The sequence below is a fragment of the Mercenaria mercenaria genome, chromosome 1, assembly GCF_021730395.1.
Source record: "Mercenaria mercenaria strain notata chromosome 1, MADL_Memer_1, whole genome shotgun sequence".
NCBI lineage: Eukaryota > Metazoa > Mollusca > Bivalvia > Venerida > Veneridae > Mercenaria > Mercenaria mercenaria.
Window position 1 is genome coordinate 64,712,192 of NC_069361.1, and position 13,523 is coordinate 64,725,714.

Consider the following 13,523-nt stretch of genomic DNA (forward strand, 5'->3'; position numbering starts at 1 on the left):
AAATGAACTTGATGAACTTGTGGTTAATCTACTCTTGTGCATTATATTTTTATATGTTTGTAATGGGTTTTGAACTGTCAACAACGAATTTTGTATCTTCTTCAAAAATAGTACACATTCAGGGGCTACATCGGTCTTGTAAATAGGGTCCATACAGTTTTTGCTGGTGTATTGAAACGTCCGCACAAAGTTATGTAGTAAGGCACATGATGGACAATAACTGAAGTTTTTAATTTTAAAGGGCAATAACTCAGATGTAAATGTATAGATTCTGAAAAGTATCATCCAGTTAATACGAGTATTAAAATGTAATATTCTACCAAAATTTATATACTAAGACGAAAGGTATCAGCAAAATTTTAAGTTTTAACCAAACCTGGGGCAATAACTGCTTTAGTAACAAAGACTACTAAGCCTACAGAGCATAAAAATAAGGACCAAAAGCTAGAAGGTATAGCTGTGTTCCAAGAAAAGCAGGTGAGCACCATTAATACAAAATGTTCCATAACTGTATGAAAGATGACACATAAAGACAAAGTAAAACAAATAGACAAAGATAACACAACTATATAAAGGAGTGCCGTCTTGGAATGGTCAATGGAGAAAACAGCACTGTCCAGATTAATCACTAGCACAAATAGGGAACATTGTTTTGCTCATATCAATGATTGATCCGCTAGTGTATCATTTAGCCAGCAAATACTTCGATCATTAATATTTATAAGGTAATATGCCTGTGGTCAGTAGCTGATACTTTTTTTGGACGTACATGTACATGTCACAATAACTTTGATACTGAAAAACTGTTTCTACTCATCACTTGAGAAGCTTTGACCTTCAGCTTTCAACTTCATGTGATGATAACCTTTGGTCAATAGGTGACTGCTACTGCCTTAGGCCATGCAGTAGGTCCAAGGACAAGGTCATTGGTACTTTAAACTGATTACGTTCAGTAACTGGAGAACATTTGGGTCTATGGCCACCAATCCTCAATTATTGCTTGCTTTTTACTAGTATTCAGTGGATGCTCCGTGCGCAGGCTTTTGTGTCTAAGGTTGGTTGATCAGCGCAGGTGAAGACCACAGTGACCTTGACACTGAAAATAGTTTTGACTTGATAAATGGAAAATGCTTTCACTGAGACCTTCAGATTCAATATGCTCATTTCCTGTGGTAAGTAGATGATCAACTTTGTTTTCTGGGTCAGTAGGTCAAAGGTCAAGGTGAAAGTTTTTTTGAGACTGAATATGATTTCTGCTCAAAAGCTGGAGAGCACTAGCATATTGTCTCCAAGCTACTTGGGCCGATTTCCAGTTGTAAGTAATTGTAAATAATTCTTTAAGGTGACAGCAGGTCAAGTTCACAGTGACTGAAAGCTTCGACACAGCCCCGAAACTTCGTAGGGTGACTGCTTTTGGTAAAAAAAAAATCCTCTATTGTTTTCGTTGCAATAAAAACCGTTTTGTAGCAACAAGTGAAGAACGCTTGAACCTAAAGCAGTCTCAATCATATGATGATGATGTCGGTAGATGACCTCTTTAGTTTTTGTGGTCAGTGGGTGAAAGGTTAATGTTTCAGTGTACTTGCAGCTTGGAAATAGATTCCAAGTTACCTCCGACAGTACATCATTCAAGGTGTATTTCTGAAGAAATGTTTATTGCTAATATTTATTCAGTAAAAACACAAATATTGTACAAAGTCCATCGCCGCAATCTGCTATTATTTTGAACCATGTGTAGTGAACTGTTTTTGACGTTATAAACACGTTGCTTGCATGTGTGAGACCTACATATAATTGTAAAGAGAGAACATTTGAACCAAAACTCTCACTTGTAAGCCTCGGTGGCACCAACTGATTGGTTTTGTCACATATAACTATCGCCAAGGTATAAATCTCGTGTCTGGAGTAAGATTTAGACATTTTGTGCCTTGTTGCTGCAGCGATCTTTGGGAGGTAGATTTCCATATTCTGTCGTTGACTTCTGTTTCTGAAATTATTCAACTATCAGGTTATGAGTTGGCGATTAATAATTTCAGATAAAACAAAGCGTCCTGTTAGCCTTTCTCGGAAAAGTCATGCTTGATTGCCTTTATAAACTGAACCGCATATTATGTAATGTATATTTACTTATTTTTATTTTATTATAAAATAAAATAAGTACATCAGTTGCAGTTAAGGTGATTGCTATTTTAGTAAATAAGACTCCATTTTGAAATGCGTTAATTTCAAAAATATTAAAAGTAAAAGATGTATGTATAATCTTGCAAAATGTATTAAAGAACCTTCATGTTATACGAAAAAAATACTCTTGAATATTTACTTGTCTTCTGATCGTATATTACTGTTCTCTTTCGTTCTTATCACTGTCTAGATGTTCCCTTTCATGTATATGATTGTATTTGTTATAAGCTTTTTTTTGTGCTTGTAAATGGCTAAAGGCATGCCATAAAGCTGAAACTGGTAATCAAAAGCTCCAAGTAATTATAAAAATCGTTTGTTCAATGTGTCAACAATTTGTTATCAGTATGATCTCTTTCATCATTTAATACAATAACTAGGACATAACTTCATCACTTTGCACCTGGTGTAGACGGTAGTATATATAGTTAATGATGCAGTCATATGACGAATAAGCTAAAATGTTTCTCTCAAATTTACTGCTCGTTACAGTGTTTTCATTTTTAACAAGTGTTATACCATGCACTATTTTTTCCGGCGTAAATGCGTCTTCGACTGAGGAATTAGTTCGACGTTTTGTGGAGACGTCTATGCTGTGCAATAAGCATAAATACAATCCTGCAGTATCCATATCGGTTGTTAAAAATGGAAGTCTACTTTTTGCGGACGGCTTCGGTCACGTTGATGGAACAAACTCATCATCAGCACGACCGACGAGTGATACTTTGTTTGGAATTGCCTCCCTTACAAAAGCATTCACAGCCACTTTGCTGGCAACATTGATGGAGGAGAAAGGGTAAGCTGTCTTTTTACTGTGCTGTTTTTCACATTTATAATGTAAGTAATTATTGAAGAGGACGTTATTGTACATTGTGTTTTGATACATTAATTCTTTTTCAAATTCCAGTCAGTAGTACAGACAAAATGTTAGGAGTATAATATAAAGGGGAGAAATATCAATAAATAGCAATTTTATTTACTTTCATTATCCCGTTAGTAGTTTCAGAGTAATTTTCCGACAAAAAATTGAAAAATTAAGTCCAAAAGGGGGAACTTAATTGAGTTATCGTCCTTGCGTTCTGCGCTTCTCTTAAACTGGCATTTATCGTTAGTTCCACCTGTATATTCAGACCTTATTCTGAGAAAATGTAAAAAATATGCACAAAGGGTAGATAAATCAATAATTATTCAAGACAGAGTTATGGTTAATGAGCTTCTGACAATTAATATAAATGCAAAAATAATGAAATATGAAAACCTGTGGTCATGCAAATGACCGTAATCCGATAGCAGAAAGGTAGGTTCTGCCTGTTGTCTGGGATGGCATACCAAATATATAAAGCGGACACGAAACGTTACGGACAGGTAGACGGACGGACATCGTTTTTGTATCCCCGTCCCGCTTCGTTGCGAGGGAAGTATGCCGTTTTGGTTACCAGTTTCCAATAGCAAGATATTGCGAGGTTTGAGATAAATAATAAACAGTTTTACGAAGCAAAGATTAATCCTAGAAGGACTTTCTAGTTTGAAATGATATGTCTCTAAATCAGTTTCAGCGAGTTGGTAAGAGAACCCTTAATAAAAAGTAGGAGTAGAAAATGAAGCTGAAAGTAAGTTAAATCTTTAAGAAATAAATAGGGGCCTATGTATTAGCTCTAACTACAGTAAGCATTTTGCTGCCCATTTTCTGATCGTTTATTTATGTACATAAGACAGCAATTGTTACATTTATTTGTCCCTTTTTCACATCAAAGCATACCACTGTATACATACTTGAAAAGCTCGAGCCTGTTCAACAACAATCACATGTTCGACAAGTACGAGCACCGTACCTATGCGACAGTGAAAGATACACTTTCTCATAGGATGGGATTCGCTAACCACAACTTTCTTCGGTTTGGCAAATACAGGAGCACAGATATCTTTGAGTAAGTCTCATGTACAACTAAATTCATATTTTAGTATTAGTAATTTTGTCAATGTCAAAAGCTACCCAGGGGCCTCCGTGGCCGGGTGGTTAAGGTCGCTTACTTCAAATCACTTGACCCTCATCGATGTAGGTTCGAGCCTCACTCGGGGCGTTGAATTCTTCATGTGAGGAAGCCATCCAACTGGCTTGCGGAAGGTCGATCGTTCTACCCAGGTGCCCGCTCGTGACGGAATAATGCACGGAGGGGCACCTGAGGGCTACCTCCGCCATCAAAGCTGGAAAGTCGCCATATTACCTATAATTGTGTCAGTGCGACGTTAAACCCAACAACAACAACAGCTAGAAGCTACCCGTTCACGTCGTTTTATTGACTTCTTTACACATAGTTTGTTTTTATTCCTCTAACGGTAAAATATGAAATGTTATTGCTAAAATTTTCAAAAATTGGCGTTTTATTTTATTTAGAAAGTATATAATTGTAAATGTCTTTTAAATCTCAAAACAGAGAAAAAAACCTGACCGTAACACCATGTCACCAAATTTTGTTCTCTGTCTTCAACTTAATTTTATGCGCATCTGTTCAGTGGCAGAGGGTTATACCCGCTTAACCATACAAAAAGTTGTAACATTGAAACAATTTCTTTGACCGTGCTTCCCTCAAGCAGCGATAGTGTATGAAATGTATGAAATGTAGTAAAACGTTTTAGTATATGCCCTGTTCAGATATTGGTGATTAGTAAACGATAAACTCTATAATCAGTTTCGTTTTAACTGTTCAGAGACAAACTTCGTTCGCTTGAATTCTGATAATTTGTACACCACCCTTCTCTCGAACTCATCGTAAGGTCCAAGCAAAATATTTTTTTTTCGATGGCTCGAACTACCGATAACTCGAACAAATTTTGCGTGTCCCGTCGAGTCCAAGCGTACGAAGTTATTGTTTATTTACTTTATAGATATACTAAAATTAATAAAAATTACATTACTTTGAATGTTATAGCGAGTAAAATTTCATAAAGCTTTATAAGCCACCACCCGTAATAAACAAAATCGTTGGTTTTCAAGTTTTATTAAATCAATTTTATATCGTACTTATTTATTTATATCTACTTTCATGAATAAAGTTACGCAAATTCTTCATCACAACAATACTAGTAAAACAGTATTTTCGAAGAAAAACAAACTGGGTAATGTACATGTATTAAACTTGTTTCAGTATATGTAAAAATTTGAAGAAAAAGGCTGCAATTCGAACATCGTTTTACTACAACAACATTATGTACGGATTAATGGCATCCCTTATAGAGAAACTAGGGAATGACACATATGAAAGCCTGATGACGTCACATTTGCTGCGACCACTAGGCATGACCAGTACCACATTTAGCGGTAATGCTAATATAGAACAGCTGGACCTTGCTAGACACTGCATCGACACGGAGGGAAGCTTATATAACGTGCCATATAGCTTCACGAGGTGCGTACTTTTCTGTTCTGTAAAGCAGTATGTTTGGAAAAAAACACTGGGTAATGCACACGTTTTATAACTTATTTTCAGCCATAGATAGATGTACATTGTGCTGTGCATTTTATATTTTTTTATTAAATATCAAGAGTTAATTATATGTTGTAATAAGATTGCAATATTAATGCCGATTAAAGTTAAGTCAGTCCACAAATGAGCCGTGCCATGGGAAAACCAACATAGTGGGTATGCGACCAGCATGGATCCAGACCAGCCTGCGCATCCGCGCAGTCTGGTCAGGATCCATGCTGTTCGCTAACAGTTTCTCCAATTCCAATAGGCTTTAAAAGCGAACAGCATGGAGCCTGACCAGACTGCGCGGATGCGCAGGCTGGTCTGGATCCATGCTGGTCGCATACCCACTATGTTGGTTTTCTCATGGCATGGCTCAAATGTATATTAACAGTCTTATATTAAGAAGTTTATATTAGCAGATCATGACTAAAGTTTTGTCAGATGAACAGTTTTCAACGTTTCATCCTGGTAAATGTCTCGTGTAGATTGCAATCATATAATTTAAAAATCAGCCGCCGATTGGCAGTCACGACTGAAGTTTAGTTTGGACACTTTTGTGAAGACGGGACCGCTGCGACATTCCGCTTGTAACTCTGGGGATCTAGATCACCGAGGGCAGAGTTCTAGAACTAAGAGGACATCTGTTACATGCACCATATTAAAAGAGCATTTTACCGCAACTGTTTAAAGAATAGACATTTCTATTGCACTTGACCATGCGTCGGCGTCGGCGTCTGCGCCGGCTTCTCTATTCGGTTAAGTTTTGTATGTAAACCGGTATCTCAGTATCCACTTTTGGAAATTGAATGAAACTTCACACCATGTTCACTGTGTGGTCTGACATGCAGTGCGTAAGTTCCATAACTCTGTTTTGCATTTTTACAAAGTTATGCCACTTTTTCGACTAAGCAATTAAGTAAAATTTTGTATGTAACCTGGTATTTCAGTATCCACTGATGAAATAGGGACTTACCCGGAATAGGGACTTACCCGCAGTGAAAATCTGACAGGCATTGCGCAGGTCCTTTTGTATATAAGCTGGTATCTCAATAACCGCTGATGGGAATGAATTGAAACTTTACACACTTATTCTGACTGTGACGACGTAACATGCAATGCACAAATCCCATAACTCTGTTTAGATTTTTCACAAAGTTATGCCTCTTTTCAGCTTTTATAATCTGTTATCTCATAAAGTATGTTCTACAGCTCAGAATTGTTGCCTCTTTTGTAATTTTTCATGTCCATATTTTCATTATTTATTTTTTTCGCTTTTGAACAGTGTTGACAGATAACTTCTGTTTAAATTAATTGTCGCTCTTCAGCGGTTAGCTTTTTTTACCTTTGACCTTTCATTGACAGGAAATGGGCTGAAATGGCTGGTTCCGGTAACATTTTGTCCAGTGCAAGTGATATGGGAAAGTGGATGAACTTCTTTCTCAGTGGTGGCAAAAATAGCAGTGGCCATACAGTGAGTATTAATGTCGTGAGTAAATGGTGTCAGAAGCAGCTGTGACCATACAGTGAGCATTAATTTAATGTCGAGAATTAGTGATGGCAGAAATAGTAGATGCCATACAGTGAGTATTAATATCGTGAATCAGTGATAGCAGAAGCAGCTGTGGCCATAAAATGAGTATTAATGGCAGAAATAGTATTGTATAAATGTCGTGAATCGGCAGTGGCAAAATAGCAGTGATATAGTGAGTATTAATTAATATCGTGAATCAGTAGTGGCAGAAATAGCTGTGGCCATACAGCGAGTATTAATGTGAAACAGTGGTGGCAGAAATAGATGTGACCATACAGTGTGGCCATACATCGAGTATTAATGTGAATCAGTGGTGGCAGAAATAGCTGTGACCATACAGTGTGGCCATAGAGTGAGTATTAATGTCGTGAATCAGTGGTGGCAGAAATAGCTGTGACCATACAGTGAGTATTTATGTCGTGAATCAGTGGTGGCAGAAATAGCTGTGTCCATACAGTGTGGCCGTACAGTGAGTATTAATGTCGTGAATCAGTGGTGGCAGAAATAGCTGTGACCATACAGTGTGGCCATACAGTGAGTATTAATGTCGTGAATCAGTGGTGGCAGAAATAGCTGTGACCATACAGTGTGGCCATACAGTGAGTATTAATGTCGTGAATCAGTGGTGGCAGAAATAGCTATGACCATACAGTGTGGCCATACAGCGAGTATTAATGTGAATCAGTGGTAGCAGAAATAGCTGTGACCATACAGTGTGACCCTACAGCGAGTATCAATGTCGTGAATTAGTGGTGGCAGAAATAGCTGTGACCATACAGTGTGGCCATACAGCGAGTATTTATGTCGTGAATCAGTGGTGGCAAAAATAGCTGTGACCATACAGTGTGGCTATACAGCGAGTATTAATGTCGAGAATCAGTTGTTGCAGAAATAGCTGTGACCATACAGTGTGGCCATACAGCGAGCATTAATGTCGAGAATCAGTGATGGCAGAAATAGCTGTGACCATACAGTGTGGCCATACAGTGAGTATTAATGTCGTGAATCAGTGTTGGCAGAAATAGCTGTGACCATACAGTGTGGCCATACAGTGAGTATTAATGTCGAGAATCAGTGATGCAGAAATAGCTATGACCATACAGTGTGGCCATACAGCGAGTATTAATGTGAATCAGTGGTAGCAGAAATAGCTGTGACCATACAGTGTGACCCTACAGCGAGTATCAATGTCGTGAATTAGTGGTGGCAGAAATAGCTGTGACCATACAGTGTGGCCATACAGCGAGTATTTATGTCGTGAATCAGTGGTGGCAGAAATAGCTGTGACCATACAGTGTGGCCATACAGCGAGTATTAATGTCGAGAATCAGTGGTGGCAGAAATAGCTGTGACCATACAGTGTGGCCATACAGCGAGTATTAATGTCGAGAATCAGTGATGGCAGAAATAGCTGTGACCATACAGTGTGGCCATACAGCGAGTATTAATGTCGTGAATCAGTGTTGGCAGAAATAGCTGTGACCATACAGTGTGGCCATACAGTGAGTATTAATGTCGAGAATCAGTGATGCAGAAATAGCTGTGACCATACAGTGAGTATTTATGTCGTGAATCAGTGGTGGCAAAAAATGGCCATACAGTGAGTATTAATGTCGTGAATCAGTGGTGGCAAAAAGCAATGGCCATACAGTGAGTATTAATGTCGAGAATCAGTAATGGCAGAAATAGCTGTGACCATCGATGAGTATTAATGTCGTGAATCAGTGGTGGCAAAAAAGGCAATGGCCATACAGTGAGTATTAATGTCGTGAATCAGTGGTTGCAAAAAAAGCAGTGGCCATACAGTGAGTATTAATGTCGTGAATCAGTGGTGGCAAAAAAAAAGCAATGGCCATACAGTGAGTATTAATGTCGTGAATCAGTGGTGGCAAAAAAAGCAATGGCCATACAGTGAGTATTAATGTCGTGAATCAGTGGTGGCAAAAAAAGCAATGACCATACAGTGAGTATTAATGTCGTGAATGAGTGGTGGCAAGAAAGCAATGGCCATATAGTGAGTATTAATGTTGTAAATCAGTGATGGCAGATTTAGCAATGGCCATAAAGTAAACATTAATGTTGTGAATCAGTGATGGCAAAATAGCTGTGGCCATACAATAAGCATTAATTAATGTCGTGAATCAGTGGTGGCAGATAAATGTCGTGAATCGGTAGTGGCTGAAATAGCAGTGGCCATACAGTGAGTATTAATGTTGTAAATCAGTGATTGCAGATTTAGCTGTGGCCATAAAGTAAACATTAATGTTGTGAATCAGTGATGGCAAAATAGCTGCGGCCATACAGTGAGCATTGATGTCGTGAATTGGTGGTGGCTGAAATAGCAGTGGCAATACAGTGGGCATTGATGTCGTAAATTGGTGGTAGCAGAAATAGCGTAGACTATACAGTGAGCATTAATATCGTGTGAATCAATGGTGGTAAAATAGCAGTCACCATATAGGCCTACAGTGAGTATTAATGTGGTCATACAGTGAGTATAAATGTCGTGAATCGGCAGTGACAAAATAGCAGTGACCATACAGTGTGTATAAATGTCGTGAATAAGTGGTGACAGAAATACAGAGTTATACAGTGAGTATTAATGTCGTGATTCTGGTGAAATTTAAATGATCTCCAAACCTTTTCATTTAAGGCATTAACAAAAGAAAAACTTAAAGGTTGATATTTTCATGGAAACAACGCATTTACGTTAAGAATACCTATCTGAAACTTGTTTTCAAAAAAACTTGGACATTGCTGAACGTATTGATTGATTAGTTCATAAAAATATTTTTCTAATTATAAATGTATTGCAATCTGCCGACAACGAAGCCAATGGAAATATTAATACATGTATTTATTTTGAAAGTTTTAGCTAGACTGTACCCGCATTAAATTCAAAACAGCTATACAATGCTATATTAGGCTGTTGTATGTCTTTGGGTACTAATTCAAGCTTTTACAAAAAAGAGAGCTTTCTGCACATACGTTTATATTCGTTGTATCTTTTAAAATTATATAATGTAGGCTGTATGATCACGACATCGTTGACACTTTGTAAATTGAGTTTCGGTATTTTTGTTTAGGTTGTGCAGGAATCAGTTATTGATGACATTTTCCACGGGGAGAATCCTATTCCACAATCAGCTGTGGATTACATGAAATATTTCACTCAGCCAGAAGCACCAGTCACACTTTCTCAAGACGTTTACTTACTTGGCTGGAGGAAAGGATACTATCGAGGTACTGAAACATAAATATCTTTCTTCAATACATTTTTATTTTGATACGTAGTTTGTTGCAAAACGTTATGTTTATGCACCGCCGTAGCAGTTTGACTCGGAATACATTTGTACTTAATAATTGGGGATATTTGCAGTCCATTCTATTAAAGAAATAGTCATATTTAGATTTAGTAGGAAGATGTGAAAAATGTGAATATGACAACTTACGATATTTTGTTTTTGTTTGAGTAGCTATGTTGTTATCAAATTAATATCAGTATATTTCGCACACATTTCTAGTATATACGTACTTGCAGTTTTGATAAATTCGACTGGCTCAAATTTAGCAGTTATTTTATGATGAAAGCAGTAGAAAGACCAGTTATTGGGACAGCTTAAGTTTCCATACAAAAATTCCATGCATATTTCACGAACTTACGCTTATAAGTAAGCGACTGTAAAAACAAATGTTGTACATAAGTCACGTAGTTCTTTTTACATAGCATTCTCATTCTAGGTTTACCAATTTATTCGCACACCGGGTCAACTTGGGGATCGAGTACTATGATAATTATTATACCCTCCAAACACCTCGGCGTCTATGTTGGTATGACCGGTCGTGATAAAGACTACCTATTCCGTACAAAGGTCGTGACATATATAGCAGACTTGTACCTTGGCGTTACTCCATGGATCCAGCCGAACCAGTCTTGTGATTTCCCGGAACCGTTTTTCTCGGACTGGTCCTCAAATAAACTCTATATCGATCGTGACGAAAACGCTACTCGACCACTAAACGAATACGAAGGAATTTTCATGAACGCATTATATGGACAGGTAACTGTTGCGAGGAACCAGTCAGATGATCTTCTATATTTACAATACGGTTGGGCACATTTTAAATTGTACCCAAGAACCAAGGACAGCCAGCCGGATGAATTTTACATGGAAGGCCAAGGAGAGCTCCATAATATTATAAACTTTGCAGAATGTGTGTTTAGTCATAATGGAACACATATTGACAAAGTGCTGATGACGAAATGGGAACCGAGTGATGTACCTGAGTTTGCAAGAGTAGCTTAAATTGCTAAGGCAACTGCAGATTGAAAAATTACTGAGATACGATATCAGTACTCTTGCTGTTGCTGCACCTCGGAGTCTCCTACTTACTTCTGTTTCTTTTATGCTTCCTAAATGAAATAAAAAAACATCAGTATCGTAACACGTGAAATAATACTTGGTTATTTTAAAAGTCCGGTCACTACATCGAACGCTTTGGCATAAAAGATTGTTGTTGGCTAAATTTCAGTCACAAGTAGGCTACTCAAACTCCAGACTTGATCGAGATTTGATTCCGAATTTTAAGTCCGGTCACTACATCGAACGCTTTGGCATAAAAGATTGCTGTTGGCTAAATTTCAGTCACAAGTAGGCTACTCAAACTCAGATTTGATCGAGATTTGATTCCAGATTTTAAAAAGGTTTATCAGAAGTATTCTTTAGCGATTATATTGCATAGAGTGCCTGAACACCAATACAGTTTCCTCAACAGTATTTATCTCACCCATATGGAGTCAGTTATCGGTTACTGGACGTATAATTGAGTAGTTCCATTAGAGCGTATCTGACAAATAGCTTTCACTTTATCAGATATAAATTGCCCAAAGTGCCAGACGAGTCGAATTTTGGAGGTAAAATTCAAATTATTGCAGTCACAGAGTGCAGATACGAAATCAGCCTACCTGTTCGATTATATACTTTGTATAAAGCGCCGAACAATAGATATACTGCCGACCCTAGTATGAAACTATCCTCCATATGTTTCGAGAGCGATTACGTTCAGCTGTAAGGATAAATTTATTTCTCAGTAACAACATGGAACTGTCCACAATATAGAAAAGCCATCCAGTGGGTTCACCGCATTTCAGTTCAACCTATGTTTGATCCGTCAAATACATGGCATGTTTTTCCATAAATTGCATTTCTTGCACAACTAAGTTCTGGTCGCGAATTCATAGATGCTCATTGGCAATTCAAATCCAAGGTCGCCGGGCCAAGATGATTAAATTATAAATGTAACCTGCTAGATATACGAATTGGTTTGAGAAAATAGAGCTAATTACACCAGTACACGGTATGTTAAGTAATGAAAACCTGAAAACATGGATATTCGAAATTCTTTCTTTTTTTTTAAATTTAGAACACCATTTAAATGCGACATTTTCATTTAATACTTTCATAGAAAAAGCAATTGTCAGATGAATGTAATTATTCAGGAAAGACACTACTTCTTACATGTATAATAAACGGTCGTATGCTGACAATTAATTAATGTTCAGATATATACCGCGTTCATTAAACGGTCAAGTTGGAACCAATGTTCCGTCCTTCGATACACTGAGTATCTTCTTGCAGACCTTTGGAGCCTATAGTTTATGCTTCCATTCGGATCTAAGTTCTCACCCACTAACTGAATCGTCGTTCGCATATAAAGACCAATTAAAACTAGAAAAACAAATTTCAGACTCGATTCCTAGCAGTAAATGATTTCTATTTCTCATTTTATATCTTTCCTGATTTCTTCAGAGCAGTGCAATGATCTTGTCTTTACTAATCTCTACAGACTTTGTGTAAATATATAATTATTTTAGATTCGTGCTGTTCTTTCCTAAGTTAAAATATGGGATTTGATGAAAATTCCGTCTGTAGTTGTATATATTTTAAAAACATACATCTTTAAATAATTCATGGATATTCAGTCACAAGCTTAATCATACAAATAAACTGAGCAACAAAAAGAAGTAAACAAAGATTGAAATTCCGTACGTGAATTATTCTTGATAGATTTAAAAAAAAAATAAAGAGTTGATTCCCACGAGCAATTTTGTTCAAAACACATAACTACACTCCATTCAAAACCTTGATACACGCCTACATACTCAAAATACGTTATAATATGTAAATCTTTCATAAATGTACACATAAACCGGTCTTATACATAATATGAGGAGATATATATCTACCTAACGCAAGGTATTGTCCCGCCTACAAATGTTTCTACCATACGTGACTGGAAGCAATGCCAAAGAAGCACTTGGTGAATGATTGCGGTTTATGTAG

General features: G+C 37.3%; 1 protein-coding gene across 1 annotated transcript; it reads left to right on the top strand.

Annotated features, from left to right (window-relative positions):
* Window positions 1-450: 450 nt before the first annotated feature.
* LOC123535681 (gigasin-6-like) lies at window positions 451-13,224 on the top strand. The gene is made up of 6 exons (XM_045318431.2): window positions 451-2,974; window positions 3,933-4,106; window positions 5,325-5,585; window positions 7,011-7,119; window positions 10,266-10,422; window positions 10,921-13,224. The coding sequence occupies exons 1-6, from the start codon at window positions 2,640-2,642 to the stop codon at window positions 11,484-11,486; spliced, it is 1,602 nt and encodes a 533-aa protein (XP_045174366.2). The 5' UTR covers window positions 451-2,639; the 3' UTR covers window positions 11,487-13,224.
* Window positions 13,225-13,523: the final 299 nt, after the last annotated feature.